The following is a 20966-nucleotide window of genomic DNA, read 5'->3' on the forward strand; positions in this document are numbered from 1 at the left end:
TGAGAGCATTAAATCGTTAACTTCTTTCACATTGTTGACATACTTATCAAGCAGGAAAGTCATATTTTTGCTTATTAGGAATTACTTTATATTACTTTGTATTAAACCTGAGTGGTCCCACAGAGGTTTCTGTGATGGTAATTGCTTTCCATGTTTTTATAGGTATCCATGCCAGCAGCTCATGCGACATCTTCTGCTCCCACTGTGACCTTAGTGCAGTTGCCCAACGGGCAGACAGTCCAAGTCCATGGAGTTATTCAGGCGGCCCAGCCATCAGTTATTCAGTCTCCACAAGTCCAGACAGTTCAGGTATGCATATAAAAGTTCTGCATAGACTTGAATAACTTGTTTTTAGCCATTTCTGTCTCCTTTCATTACTTGTATTAATAAGGACACATCTAGTTTAGATTTATTTTACTTAGTAAAAGTAAAGTAGTAAAGGAATATGTTGTATCTGTATAGTTCTATTGTATGTTCAAGACAGGCCGAAAGAAAATCACTTTTTTAAGCTACAGAAGAAAAAGATATTTAAAGAGATAGATAGTAAAGAAGTGATAAATGGAAATGTTTGGGAAAGACTGTAGGACTGATGTATCTCAACTGAGGAAAATTAACTTTAAAATGAACCTAAGTTCATATGGGAAAAGGCTTGATAAATATTAATTGATAATCTTAATGCCTGAGATAGGATTTACTTAGAGATCACATCAGACTTCATATTATCTGTTTAAAGCTTTTAGATAGAGTATATAACTTTGAAATGATAATATAATCAGGTACATCATAAGGATCATTGATTGTACCACATATACTATCTTGATTCTTTGGAGACTTTGCTCCTTTGGGGTACAGGGAATAAAGGCACTCTAGGTATCTGAAGGTTACTACGTATGTCGAGGTACCCAAGAGCAGTAACAGTATAATTCTTTACAGTTCAGCTGATTAAAGGAAAAAAAGAGAGAGAGACTGAACATTCATGCAAGTAGGCCATAACCCCAGCCTCCCGTTTCATATTTTTTACTTCACAGTCTTCCTGTAAGGACTTAAAAAGACTTTTCTCCGGAACTCAGGTGAGTCCTAGGTCCTAGATTTGAAGAAAACTATTTTTAGAAAGGAAGGTGAGAAATGACTTGTCTTTGTCCTTCTCTATGAATGTGGGATTTCAAGGTTTGAGTCAAACTCTAAGTCTCAGTGTTGTACCTACTCGTTACTAGGTTATTGATTAATTGCTTTATAACATTTCTTCTCCAGCTGGTAGTCCAGAATTTCATGAACACTTTAAGAGAAAGAAAGCTGTACCTTCATATACAGTTGGACATGAATAAAGCCTAATTGCTGAAATATTGTGTGACTGGCCAAAATGTGCCTTTAAAATTGTGACCTGGTGATCCTTAGAACTAAGCAAATCTAATTCTTTTCTATCAAACTACTTTCTCTCCCTTCTTTCTCCACACCCTTCCTACTTTAAAGAAAACTTCCAGATTCAACAAGCTATTTTTCTTCAGTGTTTATTATGTGGTGTATGTTGATTTCTCTTGGTCAGCCTTGGTGGTTTCCTTCTAGATGAGAGGTGTTGTGTTTTCCTTGTATGGTAGCCAGAACTGGTTGATATTTTTGCAAAGGGGAACAGTGCTTCCTTTATTGTCCCAGAACCTATTACTGTCATGGAAACTCATGTCAGATTTGTTAGTTTTATGTGGAGCTACTGAGTTACTGTTAACCTCCTCTGCTTTTTTCTTTCCTTTGTGTTTTGTTTGCTTTTAACACTTAAGGGGGTAGGGAATTGTTGCCATGTGAAATCCTGAAGTTATCAGGTTCCTGAAGATCCTGGGAATGGACTTTATTAACAAGTTGGTGACAATATATCTAAATAAAGGCCTATTTTTAAGAAACCAGTGATAAGAAGTAGTCTTTTGACATAGTTTGAATGCTACATTGCCATCCTCCATATTGTCTCATTACTAATTTCTTGCCTGAGCTTTTCTTTAGAACATAATGGAGAGAACTTGGCCTGCTAGTTAAGGGTTTTAGAGATCAGATCTACTTTGGATAGTAATAAGTCAAGTGACATTGAACACAAATGGCCCTTACTTTCTCTTTTTCACTTACAGAAGGTTTTTGTTATTAAAGAAATAAAATTTTGCTATAAAATGTTTTACAGTTTTTAATTAAGAAAATGTGATATTAAATTGTTGCTTGAATTCTTAATTTTAATCTTATTTGGGGGCAAAATAATTTAAACCCAGGTAGTAAATGTCCTTAACTTTGATGGAAATCTGTATTTATCTTGTCAAGAATACAGTTTTCATCACAGTGTGCTATATTTATAGCTTTAAAAATATGTTTTAAAGAGAAAAGTTGGGCTTCTTGAAGCCTGGACTATATAGAGATTTAAATGTGTGGTTCTTTTTCATTAAATACTCTAAACCAGGAAGAATTTGTTAAACTTTGGTTATTTGAGCCAGCTAGCAATAGACAGTGTTACTAATTAGGAAGCAGTAATTTATAAGAGGTTATCAAACAGTGAAAGTGTTCCTCAAACTTCTAGATGGTAGAATGTTAGTGTTATATAACAAAGTTTCCAAAATATATAAGGTATGTGTCTCTTATTGGAATAGAGTAGTAGGACTTCTGTTGATATATTTTAATATAGTAATATTAGAGACTGGGCTGTATTACTATTTCTTATACAGCTTCACTTTGCTGCCCTAATTCATTCTAATTTCATGTATATATCACATCTCACGAATAATGTGAGAGTCCTTGTAAAAATAATGGTAGTGTCACAGTGTTCACAGGATTGCTAGTGGCACTTAACAGTTTGGGCCACATTTCAATATAGCGCTGTCTAAGTGTACCAGAAAGGATTTATAGGTTTTATGACTTTAAATTATTACATCCATTTGTTCAACAAATGTTTATTGATCACATGCTATGTGCCAGTCATTGTTCTAGGTGCTATCAAAGACAGCAGTGAACAAACAATACATCTCTGTTCTCATGAAGATCACATTTGAGTGAAGAGAGACATACTATCAGAAAATAAAATATGTCAGGTGAGGATAAGTGTTACAGAGGTTAATAAAACAGGGGAAAGGGCAGAAAAAGATGCAAAGGGAAGGGTGCTGGAATTCATTTAAGGTGGTTGGGGAACACAGTGAGCAGAGACCAGAAGGCAGTAAGGGCAGCTGAGCCAAGCCAGTGATAAAAACAATCCAAAGATGTGGAAATGAGTCTGTTTGGAATTTGCAAGAATAACATGGTACTGCTGGTCACCTAAGGAAAGTGAGTGAGGGGGAGGAAAGCGGTTGGAGACTCAGTGTTGATGTGATGGGGACAGCAGGAAAGCTTAGATAACATGGTGGTTCTGTTCTGTAGCCATGATACAGCATATCTGTCATCTGTTTTAAGAATGGATAGTAGGTTTATCCTATATTATATGTCTGTATGAGTGAGTATATACCATTCTACTTCTGCGATAGCTCACTCAGGATCTTTTCCAGATCCCACCATTTACCTCCAAATTTCATGATTTCTTTGTTTTTTTATTGCTGAGTAATATTCTATTGTGTAGATGTACCACAATTTCTGTATCCATTCCTCCACTGAGGGGCATCTAGGCTGTTTCCAACTTCTGGCTATTATAAATAAGGCTGCTACAAACATGGTTGAGCAAATGTCCTTTTGTGTACTTGAGCCTCTTTTGAGTATATGCCTAGGAGTGGTATAGCTGGATCTTGAGGAAGCGCTATTCCTAGTTGTCTGAGGAAGCACCAGATTGCTTTCCAGAGTGGTTGTATCTGTACACCTAAAGAAACTAATCAAGAGGGAGGACTCTTGCTAAAATGCTCAGTCCCTATCCAGAAAGGCAAAGAGAATGGTCATCAGAAGGCAAAAAGAGGGAACAAGTCAGGAGCCTGACACAGAGGACCTCTGAAAGGCTCTGCCCTGCAGACCATCAATGCAGATGCTGAGACTTATGGGCAACCTTTGGGCAGAGTACGGGGAATCTTATGAAAGAAGTGGGAAGACAGTAAGATCTAGAAAGGACAGGAACTCCACAGGGAGAGCAACAGAACCAAAAAATCTGAGCACAGGGGTCTTTCCTTAGACTGATAATCCAACCAAGGACCAGGATAACCTAAGACCCCTGCACAGATGTAGCCCATGGCAGCTCAGTGTCCAAGTGGGTTCCATTGTAGTAGGAACAGGGACTGTCTCTGACATGAACTGATTTGCCTGCTCTTTAATTACCTACCCCTGAGGGGGAAGCAGCATTACCAGGCCACAGAAGAAGACACTGCAGCCACTCCTGATGAAGCTTAATTGACTAGGATCAGAAGGAAGGAAAAGAAGTCCTCCCCTATCAGTGGACTTGGGGAGGGGCATGCATGCAGAGGGTGGAGGAAGGGAGAGATTGGGACGGAGGAGGGAGGGAACTACAGGGGGGATACAAAGTGAATAAAGTGTAATTAATAAAGAATTAAGAAAAAAAAAAAGGAATGGATAGTAGGTGTGGGGGATGTTTGGGTTTTGTTAGCCCAAGACAAGTATTCCAAAGTTTCTGATCTTCTTGGTGATGGCAAGCAAGGACTTTGAATGGATATTTTGCGTAATAGAAATCCATTTGTACCATCATTTTTGGGGAAAAATGTTTTCACCACAAATGAAAGAATAATTAATTTTTAAGAAGAACCTTAAGCAGTAAGAGAGAAATTTGAGAATGCTTTCTTAACTTTTTCATTTTTGAACAGTGAAAAGTTTAAAACCCATCTTCAAAAACTTGCCTATACACTTTAAAGCCTTAGTTTTCTCAGTTGTTTCAGAAGTCTCAGTCTTAGTAGTTGCTGAACTTTGCTGCTAACTATAAAGTTAGCCGGGCATGTGACCACACCTTTAACACTGACACTGGGGAGGAAGAGACAGGAGGATGGATCTCTGAGTTCAAGCCTGGCCTAGTCTACAAATAAGTTTCAGGCCACCCAGAGTTGTATATTGTTTAAAAAAAAAAAAAAAGCCGTAGCTTCTTGCTAGACTACAATACAGTAACCAGTTTAGATCCAGAGATAAAATACACTGGCTAAATCTTGACAGCTTACCTCACTGATAGATGGACGTGAAAAAAAATTATAAACACAGCTAAAAGGCACTTCCTTTTGTTAATCTTTGCATTTAGAGTTCTCTTTTAAACTGGTAGGTATCCAGTCACATTTTCAAAAACTTAAGCCTTGGTGGACAGAGTAAGTGTTACTGCATAGGCAGCCCTCTCAGGCTCTGCCTCAGCGCTTGGGTTGAAAAGGCACGAAGCTCCATGCACGACCTGGATCACTGCTGAAAGATGTTACTGCTCTTTTTGTTTGTGTTTTGTTATTTTTGTTTTTGTTTTTCAAAACAGGATTTTTTCTATGTAGCCTCAGGTTTCCCAGAACTAGCTCTGTAGACCAGGCTGACCTACTCTGCCTCCTGAGTGCTGGAGGCCATCACGGCCTGCCTGTTAGTGATCTTTTAATGAAGCACATTTAAGGACATTGTTCTTACTGTTAGTGAAAAACTTAAGGGGGCATAGGAGAAGAGGGAGAGTGGATGGGACTGGGAGTTAATGAGGGAGGTGGCTATAGCCCAGATACAAAGTGAATAAATTATAACAAATAAGTAAATAAATAAACTATTTTTTAAAGAAAAACTTAATTCTACTTGAATAAATTAAATTATTTAATATTTAGCCTATCATAAGATTTATTTTTAGAAATAACATTTAAATTTTACAAATTAATATATATGCCCCTGTGAGATTTTTCTTATTTGTTTGCATGTATGCCTGTACATGTGTATGCTTGGTACCTATGGATGTCAGAAGAGGCTATTCTGATACTGGAGTTAGAGAGAGGTACCATTGAGTGAAAAATTATCTAAACCAGGAGTCTTAACACCAGCCAAGCAAAACACTTAAGTTTGGAAAGGGCTATATAGTTTGTATATATAGTTCTTTTGAAATTTCAGAATATAAAAATAAAGAATAGCTTGGGTTTTTTGAAAATGTCCAGACTGTTACAAACATCCAAAGGGAAAAATACCTGCTTAAGGAAATTGGGGAAGCAGACTTTAAGGGATATAGCAGGAGGTATGGAGACAGGAGGGAGGAGTTACTGGAATGTGATAATTATGGAACCTGTATTTGGGTTTTAATTTTTATATGGTCACTTTTAATTTGTTATATATTTTTTAGTAGCTATAAAATTAAATTTTGATAATTTATTAATGTAAAAAGCATGGATCCTGTGTGAGTCTTTTTAAGATTTCATTTTTCAAGAAAAGCTTGTTTCACAGCAACATTGAGAGTTTCAGAGTTTCCCCTATATTCCTAGCCCCCCACATGCCTAGCTTTCTCCATGTCAGCACCCCTACAACCCAGATTGCTACATTTGTTAGAACTGCTGTATCATAATCATCTAAGCCCGAGTATAAAGATGATACACAGCTTCTTGGTGTTGGTATGTTTCATGGCCTTGTGGTTTGGGTTTTTCTCATTTTAGTTAATCTTTCCTGTCTGAATAGACAAAATCTTTTAGGTTGGAGAAGGTCAACAAAATCTGCTGAGTTGATGAAAAAGCTGCAACTAAAAAAGCAGTATTACATTTCAAAACCAATCTGTACTTAGTTTATTTATATATTTTGATTTTTTTGTTGTTGAATCATATAGTCCAGGTTGGCTTTGGACCTACCAAATGGAATAGATGACCTTGAACTATTGATTCTCCTGTCTCCACCTCCCCAGTGCTAGGTTTAGAGACATAAGCCACCATACCTCTCATATGATGTTGGGGCTCAAACCCAGGATTTTTTTCATGCTAAGCAAACACTCTGCCAACTGAGCTACCCATATACCTAAGCCCAGTATATGGGTAACTCATAGAGCTTATTTTATTGAGTTTCAGCATGAATGAGATATTCTTGTGTCAGTGTGTGTCCTTAAGATCTTGTTAAGAGTAAGACATGGTTGTATATATCTATAACTCCAGCAGTTGGAAGCAGGACTGGAAGTTCTGTCTGAGGCCCATCCTTGGTGTCCAGGAAAGACCATCTGTCACCCTTTTCCCTCCAGGGCAAAATAACAAGACAGTTGTAAGAATAAGGCATATTATATGTTAAGAGTCAAACCAAGGTCGAAAGAAAGCCAAAGGAGAACTAAGATTAGCAAAAGTAAGTATACTTGTCATAGTAGTGCCAACTATGAATTTATTTATTGACTAGTGACTTTCTCTTGTTCTTTTAAATTCCCCCCACCCCCTTTTGATCTTCTATTTATCAGTGAGAAAATTTGTGTAGAAACACTTATGGGCTGGGTATAACAGCTAAAGCATTTCTTATTTCTCTCTGAAGTGAGTGATGCAGTGCTGTCGAAGGCATGAGTGTCCACCCTGGAGTCCCTGAGCTTAGACTGCATGTGGAATTCTTTTGGAATTTCTCATTTGTCTGAATATAGTTTTCTGTATTGCTGTTGTTGATTATTTTGAAGTGGTGCTAACTCACACATGACCTCTTATCTACTACTAATGTAGCAGCATCACGTGCACCTCGTGGAGGAAAAGCATATGAGGCCCCTGTAGTGTAGACTAGAAAAACTTGGTAGATATCAGTTTTGCAGACTTTTGAGTCTGGAGTGATCTGAAGTACTGCAAGCTTGTTGCTGTTGACAGCACTGACACTGGGACTACCAGAATGTTAATGCTGGTGAAGTCGAAAGTGGAAGTGCTATGAGCAGGGACCACACTCCTAGCTTTGTGGCTGCAGTGAGTTGCCTACCCTGCTGTGCCTCAGTTCTTTTATCTTCTTCAGTGAACATAACATCAGGACTCATTTGGGACCTGATGTTTACTGTATGAAATAGTGAAGTACATGGATGTGTTAGTAAGACGTCTGGCACATAATGTTATTAGTAAATTCTAGTTTCTGCTAGCCCACACAGTCTTCATCCAGCACCCGCATTTTTCAGTCTAAGGGCCCTAAACAGAAATGTGTAACTCATTACCTTGAAGTATTACTGAAAAATAATTGTAAATGCCAACTTTCAAGCATGTTTCTGTGTAGTAGAGGATGTTTACTGACTTGGAGGAAACAGCAGTATCTTTGTTAGTGTTACTGTTGCTGTGGAATCACCATGACCAAAGCAACTTGGAGGAAAAGGTTTATTTGACTTATACTTTGACGTCACTGTGCATCATCAAAAGAGTTTTATTGGTGCTTTTGTCTCCATTAAAAACAGAAGTGTGTATAAGATTATATATACTTTTTTTGTATTTAGACTAAAATATTTTATGAGAACTAAATTTGATAATCAAGATAAAGTTATTCTTTGTTTTCAGATTTCAACTATTGCAGAAAGTGAAGATTCACAGGAGTCTGTGGATAGTGTAACCGATTCCCAAAAACGAAGGGAAATTCTTTCAAGGAGACCTTCCTACAGGTATGTAATTTAATAGTTAGAGTCGGGGACATGCAGGAAGGTTAGTGCTTGCCAGATAAAGATGTCAGAACAGCAATAGAGCTGCTTCAGAAAGTACCTGTATTGAGTATTTCTCTTGAGTTACTTGTCAGATAAGCTGGCATTTACAATACAATTAGGACTAGTTACTCTAAACAGTAGTTCTCTGCCTGGGGTTCCGATCACCAAAGACCATTGGAGAAACAGATATCGGCATTATGATTCATAACAGTAGCAAAAGTACAGTTATGAAGTAGCAATGAGATAATTTTATAATTGAGGGTCAGCACAACATGAGGAACTGTATTAAAGAATCACAGCATTAGGAAGGCTGACAAGCACTGCTTTAACAGTTCTGGGAAAACATGTCCCCCGGCTTCTGTTTTTGTAGCTGTGCAGGCTGCTGCTTTTCCTTTAGAAAGTTTGGGATACGTTTGAGTTATAGTATTGCTCTGGGGTACACTATCTACTCAGCTGCACGTTTACACGTAATGCCATGGTCCTTTGCAATCACCTGTATTTAATAGTTTTCAGGGCAGTACTTTGCTAGCATCCTCTTGTCTGAGTTCAGGTGTGATGTATCTACCTAGTCTATGTCTCAAAGGACAGTCAGAAACACTTAGTACATGTATCAGTTAGTTCCATGTATGTTATTGTTTCTGGATAAACTTCATGAACTTAATTTTAGAATTCGGTAAACTTCAGAATTTTTGTAAGCCTCTCCTTTTCTTTATTATTTATTTTATATTTGTTTTATGTGTATGGGTGTTTTACACTGCATGTGTCTATACATACGTACATGGTGCCAACAGAGGTCAGAAGAGGATGTTGGATGCCCTGGAGCTGGAATTTCACATGGTTGTGAATCATTCTGTGGATGCTGGCAATCAAAGCAGGTCTTAGAGCAAAGCGGCCAGTGCTCCTAACCACTGAGCCAGAGAAGGAGCAAGACCAGCCTTGCTCTTTTTTTTAAAGGGTAGTTGATGCCTTTCCTTCCTCAGTGTATTTATAGTTACTACTAAGCTCTTTCACTATCCTTACCCAATTACTAATTCTAAGTATTATTAGTGAATTAATTTTATGGTCTTAAGTTTCATTGTGAGATAAACATTATAGGCATTTATATGTATAATCTTTACTGTTTATTTTATTTTGCATGTGTTTGAATATGTTTCTGTGCACAAGTGCATGAAGGACTGCAGAGGCTAGAAAAGGGTGTTACGTCCTCCGGGACTCGAGTTACTGTGTGAGCTGCCATTGGTGCTGGGAATTGAAGCCAGTAACTGCTGAGCCATCTCTCCATCCCTTCTCTTTTGTTTTAAATATAGCAAGTGTTAGATTTTGAGACATTGAAGTATATCTCGTTAGTATATAACACCTTTGACCCTGAAGCAAATCCAATAAAGTATTAAATAAGTCACATGACTTCCCCTAAACGTTGCACAAATCATAGTTTCAGGTCAGCCAGATGGCTCTAGCACATAAACATGCTTGCTCAAGGTTGATGACCTAAGTTTCATCCATGTACATGTGGAAGAAAAGAACCGACTTCTCGAAGTTGTCCTATGACCTCCACACACATCTCCTACCACATTTACACTTCAAAACAAAACAAAAACCACAAGATACCAGCTTTATATTAGAGACAATATTTGCCTGTGGGTTGTTTTTTATTTTTTTTTCTGGCCAAAATTTTAACAGATGTTATTTAAATAAACAGTGCTTTACAAGCAAATGAAAGCTCTAGGGATAAGCCATATAGAGAGTTATAAAGGAGAATATTCTCTTACCTTATAATCAAATTCTCACACTTGGGTGCTGTTTATATGAAGTTTATGGATTCATGAATTGTAGCCTTTATATCTATATTATAACAACATACTTAACAGAGGCTTACAACATGCTTGGAAGGTTGAAAAAATGAAATTGATAATCTAAAATAAGTTTTTATTGGAACAGCCCATCTTTATAAAGCGGTTAATTTGTTTGTGGCAGGAAGGTGCTCTGTTTGGTTTCATTTTGCTTGATATTTTCATCAGTAATTGATCTGAAGAAGAAAAAAAACAACAGAAGCCATGCATATTGATTTGCCAATGATAGAACCATAAGGGTTAGTAAGTGTCCTGGTACTAGGAGAATGAGTATCTTGAAAGATCATAGCAGGCAAAGGAAGTGGGCTGAAACAAATAGGATGATACTATAGTGATAATTGTAAAGTCTCCAAAACTGATTATACAATAAACCAGTTATTCAAACATTTGATTCTGGGTTAAGATTTTTTTTCAAAAACATTATCTTTTCAACCAATATGGTCTGGAGTAAACAGAACTAGAATGTGGGTAGTGTCTGTGTGTTTGGATTCTCATACAAAGGGGAGCTGGATTAGATTGTGAGACTAAATTGGTAATGTTTAAACTTCAGCCATAATTCTTATTAAGGAATATATCTTGGTGTTACAGTTTTATATAGTTATCTAAAGAATACATATTTAGGGCCAGGCATGTAGTATAATCCCAGCACTGGAGAGGGTGAGGCTATGACTTTGCCAACCTGAGATTCAAAATAAGACACTATCTTAAAAACCAAATAATCTGGGAGGTGGTGGTACATGCCTTTCATCCAGCTTCAGAGGTAGTGGCAGACAGATCTCTGAGTTCCAGGCCAGTCTGGTCTATGGGTTGAGTTCCAGAATAACCAGGGCTACATAGAGAAACCCTGTCTTGGGGGATGGATGGATGGATGGATGGATGGATGGATAAATAAATAAATAAATAAATGTGTGTATGCACACACATACATATGGCTTGTGGAGGCTGGAGAGAGAGATGGCTCAGAGGGTTAAGAGCACTGGCTCCTCTTCCAAAGGATCTGCCTTCAATCCCCAGGTCACTTAGAGTGGCTTACAACTATGTGTAACTGTAGTTGTAGGGTATGCAGTGGCCTCTTCTGGCGTATACAGGCATCAGGTATAGGTAGATAAAATTCACAGAGAGAGAGAGAGATAGAAGAAGGAAGGAAGGAAGCAAGGAAGGAAGCAAGGAAGGAAGGAAGGAAGGAAGGAAGGACAGACTATAAAGTAAATAAATAGTGTAGTTTTTTTTTATTACATCCTTCCTCCCCCCCCCCCCCGTCAACAACAACACCTAATTGAACTTTATTTGTGTAGTTCATGTGTTTAAACTTTTGTCCTATACATTCGCAGTTTTCTAATCTCTACTTATACTTAGTGTTGGTTGTTTTTTTTGGGTTTTTTTTTTTTTTTTAATTAAAACGGCTTCTTATTTTTCTAGGAAAATTTTGAATGACTTATCTTCTGATGCACCAGGAGTGCCAAGGATTGAAGAAGAAAAGTCAGAAGAGGAAACTTCAGCCCCTGCCATCACCACTGTAACGGTGCCAACCCCAATTTACCAAACTAGCAGTGGGCAGTATAGTGAGTAACAAGTTTTTCTGTTATGAAAAGTGAGAAGGAAAATGGTTAGATTCTCCTTAAGGAAATGATAAATGCCAAGGCTTTAGCTGCCGTTATTGTTTGCCCTACTGTCAGAAATCTGTAACAAAAAGGCTTTCCTTTCTTTATTAGGGGTATGTGAGTGTGTAAGTCAGTTGCATTTTCTTCAGTTTAGTGTAGGTGCATGAAGAAGTCAAGAAGGTTTTGAGGGACTAAATGTTTAGATTTTAGTTCTCATAATGTTACGAGGGCATGTTAGTTTTTGATGTTGTGTTTTCAGATAAGGAAAACGTGACTAAGGCCAAAAATAGTTCCAACAATTTAACTATTTTTACTTAATCTTATTACCTTCTAAAAATATTATTTAAAAATCTTTGTGCTTGGGCTGGAGAGTTGGCTCAGTGATAAGAGCACTGGCTGCTCTTCCAAAGGACCTGTGTTCAATTCCCAGCACCCACATGGCAGCTCACAACTGTCTGTGACTCTAGTTCCAGGGGATCCGACAGCCTCACCTAGACATACATGCAGGCAAAAAAAAGAAAAAAAACAATGTACATGAAAGGAAAAGAAATCATTGAGAGAGAAAAAAAAAACTGTGCTTAGTGTTTCAGGTAAGAGTAGTTTGGTTATAGTCTACCAGTGTATTCCGTTATTGCTTGTTTTTATATAAAGGTATATAGTGACTTACGATATTAACATAACTGGTAAAACTGACAGTCACTGTCAGTTCTTCAGTTTTAGAAAAAAATCTGTGTGCCTGCATGGAAGAACATGCCTATCTATAATCCCAGCATTCAAAGAGGTAAAGCCTGACAATCTCTTGAGTTTGAGGCCAGTTTGATCTGCATACTATGCTACACAGATACAGACCTTGTTCCCCCCAAAAAAAAGATAATAGAAAAAAATTACTGTGTGTATTAGTGTTTTGCCTACATGTATGTATGTGTACCGTGTGTGTACTTAGTGTCTACAGAGGTCAGAAGATGAAGTGCGAGTCCCCTGAAATTAGAATTATGGATAGTTGTAAGCCACCATGTGGTCCTGAGAATGTACCCAGGCCCTTTGCAAGGACAATGAGTACTCCTAGCTGGTGAACCATCTCTCCAGCTCGGCCTTGCTTTTTTGAAAGTAAAGGCCTCTTTTCACAACCATTACAGTCCTTATTTCATATCTGTCCTGCCCTTGATTCTGTCTTACCTCTTCCTTTTTTGGGTCTTTTACCTGAATCCACTAGTAAGTACTTTTAAATTGATAAAAGGTATTTGAGGAAATGTAACTTTCTTTTTTCTATTACTCTATCCTTGCCTTCCAACATGTCTCTTATATGATTCACGCACAAATTTCTAGATTTTTAATTTCAGCATAAAGTTGGTTTGTCTGCTTGTAATTTTCATTCCAGCTGTATTTAAAATAGATTTCTAAAGCAAAATTTTTAGCTTTCCTAACACTGAAACTTTTGATATTGTAAGGGAGGGCATTTTAAAAGATGTATTATTTTTATTTACGTGTGTGTGTGCGTGAATTTATATGCATCACTTGTGTGCAGCTGCTCTGGGAAGCCTTTGGATCAGGTCCTTTGGAAATAGAGTGACAGATACTTGTGAGCCACCTAATATGGGTGCTGGGAACCAAGCCTGAGTCCTCTACGGAGGATTAAGTGTTCTTAGATACTAAGTCATCTGTCTCACCCTTAGGGATGGCATTTCTGATAAAGTATTGTCTATGATAACTGAGCTAAGTAAGCTTAGATAATTTTTTTTTCCTTCTTAAATTGTTGGTGACTGTAAAAGGCACATCTCCCTGCCATATTTGTGTTTGTGTTTAGTTTAATATAATTTCATATCCAGATAATTGTAATTACTCAAGATGGTTCTTTTCTGACATTGTACAAGATTTCTTTCTCCTCCATCCCGAGGGGAATAACATTTCTGTCAGGAATAGATTTTCTACTGCCAAAAGTCTCATTTGAACGAGAAAGAATGATTTTTAGAAGAGACATACAGAAGCTGAAAGGGAGAAGTACTGGATTAGCTATCAATGCCCTTAGATACTTTATTTTTCAAACACCTCTAGCAACTGACTAATAATAGTTAAATATACTATATTAGTACTTTGAGATTTTTTTAAGCTTTATTCATTTTTATCTACTATTTTCTTTACATGCATGTGTGCCTTTGATGAAACTGAATATTATGTTCCTTTTTATTAAACTAACAGCTCTTTAAAAATATTTATTTTCTTTTTTTTTTAATGTGTTCTGCCTGCATGTAGACCTGCATGCCAGAAGAGGGCGTCAGACCCCAGTATAGATGGTTGTGAGCCACCATGTGGTTGCCCAGAATTGAACTCAGGACCTCCGGGAGAGTAGACAGTGTTCCTAACCACTGAGCTTCTCTCCAGCTCTTAATATTATGTTCTTGATTTTTTTCCACTAAGAAACAATATAATGAATACTCACATGTATTTTCTTATTTCTTTTTAATTTTTATTTTATATGTATGTGTACTTTGCCTGCTTGTATGTCAATACCACATGTATGTATGGCCTATAGTGGCCAGGAGAGGGTTTTGGATCCCCTGGAACTGAAGTTAGGGTTGTTAATCACCATGTGGGTGCTGGGAATGGAATTCAGGTCTTTTGGAAGAGTACTTAGTGCTCTTAACCGCCAAGTCATCTCTACGGTCCTGTGTTTTATAACTTGTAAAATTAACATGGTTATCAAAATTTAAGGGTTAGAGGTTTTATATCTATAAACTGTAAACCTCTTTCTCATCCTTTCCCAGTAGGAAGGATTATATAAATCCCTGCCTTCTTTTTCATTCTAGTTTTTCTATAAGTTCTATACATGTACAGAATTTCAGCAGTCACTTTAATTCTATCTACATTATTTATTTCAGTTAAAATACAACATAATTATATTTCCTTAGTTTGTAGTTCTTGGTAGTAATTATACCTAGAGATACAAGTTACAATTATCTTTCTCTTTTCATTTTAATGAATTTGGTTTTGTCAAAACTATCTTCACTTGGCTGGGTGTGGTGGTGCAGACCTGTAATTACAGCTCAGGGAGGTAGAGGTGGGTGGATCTCTGTGAGTTCGAGGCCAGCCTGGTCTACAAAGTGAGTCCAGGACAAACAAGGCTACACAGAGAAATCCTGTCTCAAAAAACCAAATAAATAAATAATTTAAAAAAAGAAAGAAAGAAGACTGTCATACAGTTTTAAAATAATCAAGTGTACAGGTAAATATATGTTAAAAACATGGTTAAGTCTTAGATGAGACATTTTCAAATATATATATATATATATATATATATATGACCTTATTTAATGTTTACAACAACTACACATCTGTTATCTAAGAACAGATGTTTTTGGATTTCCATGAAAAATAACAAAATCAAATTCTTGCTTAATGGACTATCCTATATCTTTTCATATCTAGTTTCTTCCTTCCCTTTACTTTGAGCTCATTGCTGTATAACCAAGAAAAAATTGGTGTTAAATACATTTGAATTTGCAGATTAATTCTATATGAGAAATGAAGATTTAATTTTGTTAGCCTTCTGATTCTTTCAAGCAGTTCATGTATTTTTATGTGTATGGATTATTTTTATTTATAATTATTATTAATTATTATTTATTTATTTTGTGCACCAGATGTGTGCAGTGCCTGCAGAGGCCAAAAGAGGGTGTCCAGTCCCCTAACACTGGTTGCAAATGGCTATGAGACTCCTTGTAGATGCTGGGAATAGAAACCAGGTCCTCTGAAAGAGCAGCCAATGCTTTTAACTGTTGGATCGTCTCTCCCTATCCTTTCAAGTAATCTTACAAAATTAATTGTAGAATAATCCTTAGACTTTTTTTTCACATATAAGATAGTAAAACCTGGGATTAGCTATAACACAGGAGGATTGTATATGCTAGTATGTTAATTTCCACAAATTTATCATCTTGATAAAATGACCAAATAATAACCATTAACTTAGATCTCTTGATTGAGCAGTGATTTATGAGTTTTCTATGTACGTATCACCCAGACTGCTATAATTTCCCAGAGCTTACTGCTAATCAATCCCACACTAATTCACTTCTGATAAACAGTAACCTCTTTAAGTTCAATACATTGACTCCACTTTTTTTTTTTTTTTTAACTTTCCTTTTATTACAATTACAATCCATTAGGGAGACCTAGGAACATAAGTCAGTTGGTAGAGTGCATTCCCACCATGCTTGAAGGTTTGATCTCCAGCTCTAATGCGTTCACACACACACATTATGGAATTGCTTAGCTAAAATTATAATTTTTAGTCTTTTTTGGAAAACTTGATCCTTGGAAGATTTGTCTGAGAAGGATTCAATCATAATTTTTAATTCTGGTGTTTAAAAGATTGTGTCTTCCAAGCAAGGTAATAACTTATTTTCAGTTAACTTTTTCTATGTGCTGTTGTATAAAGATGATTTACGGTTTTTTAAGAATGAAATGTCTATTAAGTATGTGTTAATTTTTCACTTGCTAGATAGTGGCAAGTGTGCTTAATATCATGAAATAATCAGTGGAAGACTGAGGACTCAAAGATGGAGCTTAGAAATAGTGAGAAACTTTATCTCAGTAATGATCTTGGGCTTAATAATTTTAAACTTCATGAGACACTCATAATAACTAAGATCCAGGAAATTTCACATCTTTAATTAATGAGGTTATTGGTGGGGATGATAGGCAGTAGGTGCTGGAGACAGAACCCAAAGCCTTGAACATTTATATCAAGCTCTGTATTACTGATTTCTTCTTTTTCTTTTTTAAAAATATGATTTACTTTGTTTGTTTATTTTGAGATGGGATTTTACTATTTTTCCTAGTCTAGTCTCAAACTCCTACGCTAAAGTGGTTTTTCTGCTTTAGCCCCTTGAAAAGTGTCCTGCCACTCACATGGGTTTGTAAATTGCAATTCACTGACAAATGGCTCTATTAATTATACTTTAGCACACATTTATTGGGTGCTCTTTATGTTAATTAATTTCCTACCTATAAGAAATGTGTTTACAGTTAAGGCAACAAATATTAAACAGTATATGAGGCAGTTAATGGTGCTGTATAGGAAAGTATTGTTGTGAAGTAGGACCTCCTTAGAGTTTAAGTTCAAAAAGAATTTGAATTTTTCACTTACTTTTTATATTGTTATTACACATTATTTATTGTAGTATAGTTTGTAGAGTACAATTCTTGTACTTGTAGAAATTATAGAAATTGGATATGGTTTCCTGAGTACACATTTACTTGAATATACCAAGTCTTTCTTGGTGATGTTATTTTCTAGAATAATTTCTCGTAGATTATGCTTTGCTAATTGCATGGGTTTAGTGTGTTTTAAAAGTCTTATGTGGTTTTAATTAAACTTGTAACAATAAAATTCATTGGGTTTTAGTTGCCATTACCCAGGGAGGAGCAATACAGCTGGCTAACAATGGTACCGATGGGGTACAGGGCCTGCAGACATTAACCATGACCAATGCAGCTGCCACTCAGCCGGGTACTACTATTCTACAGTATGCACAGACCACTGATGGACAGCAGATTCTAGTGCCCAGCAACCAAGTTGTTGTTCAAGGTAATAGAATTAAGAATTCATACGTATGGTACATTATTTTTAAAGTTAATGTATATTCTCATGAAAAGTAAGTATATTGCAAAGCAATAGTTATTTTTCAGCATAGATTTAGATATTAAAGATTTAGATATGTAATTAATACATAAATAAGTATTTCTTAGGAAATTTTCCGTTCCACTTGGACGAAAATGTCATGGCATAAAACAAGTCTTTCAACTTTAAAAGGGTAATACCTATCTTGAATACCTTCAGTAGTCAGGAATAGAAGAAACAGGATAAAGTAGAAGAAAAACTAAGGAAATCATAGCTAGGCTACATGGCCTCCAGTAACACCCATCTACTATGGGCCTTCCCCAACACACAAACACACACACACACACACACCTCATGGGTGCTAAGTTACTAGTAAAGAGTTTTTAGTGGATTCTGCTCTGTTTTGTTTTGTTTTAATTTTTACTTAAAAGAAACTTAGATCTTTTTTTTCTGAATTCATCAATTTTGATTTCAGAAAAAACATTCCAAAAGAACATTTGTCATGTAAATCATCTGCTTGTTGAAGAACAAATTGTCCTTAAGTCCTCAGTGGACTAAAGGATTTTTGTTTTTCCCTTCATTTGAGCAGTCTGGAGAGTGTTAACTATTCTCCATTTGAACAGTTCATAGTTTATACCAAATTAAAAATTTATAGACCATAAAATAGTAACATTTGTTTCTAAAAATATTTTTGTCAATAATAAATGTTGCCCGTGTTAATGAGAGTTATATCCCTTCAATCGTGGATAATTACTTTTGTATGATACCAAAACACCAAGTAGGGAGTCTTTTATTTAACAATTCCTAATACATTTATACTATATATCTTGTTATTAGACCAATGATATTTGAAAAAATATTTTGCTTATTAGTGGGAGTAAAACACCTTTTCACTTTACATGCAGGTACTCAAAAAATTGTAAAGCAGGATGTCAGTGAATTTGAATTCTCAACGTCAGTTTGAATATGGTAACATGTTTAGTATATAAATCTTTGTTCCTCAAAACAATACGATTGGTATTTTTAACTGATATGGATGATTTTATAAAGACCTTCAATGTCTTTCACATAGTGTTAGGTTACTTGTTAGGAAAGTATATCATCAAGCTGTTTTTAGAAGCAAATAAAATAGTTATTTTGTTTCTTTTTACATATGATAGATTGTATGGTTAGAAAAATTCAAAGCCGAGTGAGGTTACACACACCTTTAATCTCGGCACTTGGGAGGCAGAAGCAGGTGGACCTCTTGAGTTTTATGCCAACCTGGTCTACATAGAAAGTCTCAGGACAGCCAGAGCTACACAGTGAGATATTATCTCAGAAAACTAAAAAGAAAAAAAATCAGCTTGAGTTTATTTATTTATTATCACTTACACTAAAATCAACGTTCATTTACATATACCATGATTAACATCAAATAGTCCACTTTTTCATACTTTGAGTTTCGTTTGAATTAGAAATTTATAATAGTTGACCATATGCTTATTTTCTCTTCCATTTTGCTATTTTATGAAAAATCGTGGTCGTTTTTATGTCGTGGAAAGAGTTTACTTGAAATTTCTTAATGTGAATATATCCAAATCAAAGGAAGACACTGAGGACTATATCTAGGAAGATCATCTATGTTGGGCCCCACTTTCCTTTTAGACTTAAGGTTGGTAAGCTCGTAAACCACAGACAAGATCTCCATTCTAATACAACATAAATATAGGACACTGAGACATCCTTACCTGTACCTGTACTGATAGTACAGTAAATTGGGGTCTTCTTTTTAGCCAGAATCATGTTCCCTGCTTTCCTTCTAATCTAGTTATGTTTAGATTGATTGACACACAGTTGAATTAAATTGTAGTATTTCTGTGTCTTTTATCTTGTTCACTCTTTTTTGCAGCTGCCTCTGGCGATGTACAAACATACCAGATCCGCACAGCGCCCACTAGCACCATTGCCCCAGGAGTTGTTATGGCGTCCTCCCCAGCACTTCCTACACAGCCTGCCGAAGAAGCAGCACGAAAGAGAGAGGTTCGTCTAATGAAGAACAGGTACAGATGCTCCAGATACTTAAATGCTGTGGGTCAGCTGTGTCTGTAAATTCTGCTGTGTGCTACATCTACAGTAGATTCTTTGCGTTGATTTTCTTTTTCTGGTAGGATTAATAGATTTTGCTAAAGTTTTATTTATGAAGCTGCATTTATAAGATGGCTAATGGGACTTTAGGTCAGACTTCAATCATAAAGTAATGTTTTTTAGTTTTTCCACAAGAGATATACCTAGCTTTATTTAATTTGTACTTTATTCCAGCCAATTGGTAAGTTAATGAAAATTTTATTCATAAGTAATATTCATCAAAGTATCCTATATGTGTACTGACATTAGTCTAGTTTATTTGCATTAATTTTTTTGTAATAAATATATGATAGCCATTTTTGTTTTAATAAAGTCCTTTTTACATTTTATACACTTTTACTTTAAAGGTTTATTTATGTCTATTTTATGCATATGTGTGAATGCCTACCTGTATGAATGTATACCCCATACATACTTGGTACCTACACAGGCCAGAAGAAGGCATTAGACCTCTTGGAACTAAAGTGACAGGTGGTGGTCAGCCACCTCATATGGGTGCTTTGAGCTGAACCAGCTTCTCTGCAAGAATAGAAGTGCTCCTGACTGCTGAACTCTGTAACTTCCTGTTCTGTGTTTTTGAGTCAGAGTTACTGTGTGGGCCATGGTGGCCTGGAAGTCTTGATCCTCCTGCCTCAGTCTGTGAATGTCAGGATTACAAACCTGTACTACCATGCCTGACCTTAGGGGGCAGGTTCTTTCTTAGAATAATAATTTAACATCCAAACCCTCTTTTAAAATAGTGATTCTAAAATATATGGTATTCCTGACAAAGCCTTTATGTACAGTTAGTGTTAGTCTTCAGCAATTAAAGAGTTACATAGGAGAATCTATAAAACATAGTTAAAGCTTTTCTTTAACTTATTTATTAATGTGCAAACTATTGAGGAAAACAAAATAAATGTTCTGGGGAGGTGGTGCATTGGTTAAAGTGCTCACCATGCAAGCAAGAGTGCTGGAGTGCAGATCCCCAGGACCCACATAAAATGCTTGTTAGGCCCTGTAATTCCAGGCTGATGGCAGACATGGGGCTCTCAGGGCAAGCTGATAGGTAAGCTGTTTCTGTAAGCTCTGGGTTTTAAGAAACCCTGTCTCAAGTGTAAGCTGGAAGCAACATTAAGGAAGATCGTCTCCACACACAAAAACCATGAAAAGAATATCGTGGGGTTGGGAGGTGGGTGAACAAAACACCAAAGAGAATCAAGGTGCATATGTATAAAGATATAAACAATTTGAAATTGGTGAAATTCTTGTTATTACCCCAAGGA

At 36.3% G+C, this 20966-nt stretch overlaps 1 protein-coding gene across 5 annotated transcripts in view; it reads left to right on the forward strand.

Annotated features, from left to right (window-relative positions):
• The window catches only part of Creb1 (cAMP responsive element binding protein 1), a 59236-nt gene that overhangs the window by 23143 nt on the left and 15127 nt on the right, over nucleotides 1-20966 (forward strand). For 3 of the 5 annotated variants that reach the window (XM_060368491.1, XM_021642017.2, XM_021642019.2), the window contains 6 exons: nucleotides 163-309; nucleotides 1029-1070; nucleotides 8364-8464; nucleotides 11773-11915; nucleotides 17359-17541; nucleotides 19466-19616. In XM_060368491.1, coding sequence (XP_060224474.1) covers nucleotides 163-309; nucleotides 1029-1070; nucleotides 8364-8464; nucleotides 11773-11915; nucleotides 17359-17541; nucleotides 19466-19616 — 767 coding nt within the window. Of the gene's footprint in view, nucleotides 1-162; nucleotides 310-1028; nucleotides 1071-8363; nucleotides 8465-11772; nucleotides 11916-17358; nucleotides 17542-18478; nucleotides 18544-19465; nucleotides 19617-20966 lie in introns of those variants that run through there. The other 2 variants (XM_021642018.2, XM_060368492.1) reach the window with 2 other exon arrangements.

This window comes from Meriones unguiculatus, chromosome 15, assembly GCF_030254825.1.
Source record: "Meriones unguiculatus strain TT.TT164.6M chromosome 15, Bangor_MerUng_6.1, whole genome shotgun sequence".
In the NCBI taxonomy this organism is placed as follows: domain Eukaryota; kingdom Metazoa; phylum Chordata; class Mammalia; order Rodentia; family Muridae; genus Meriones; species Meriones unguiculatus.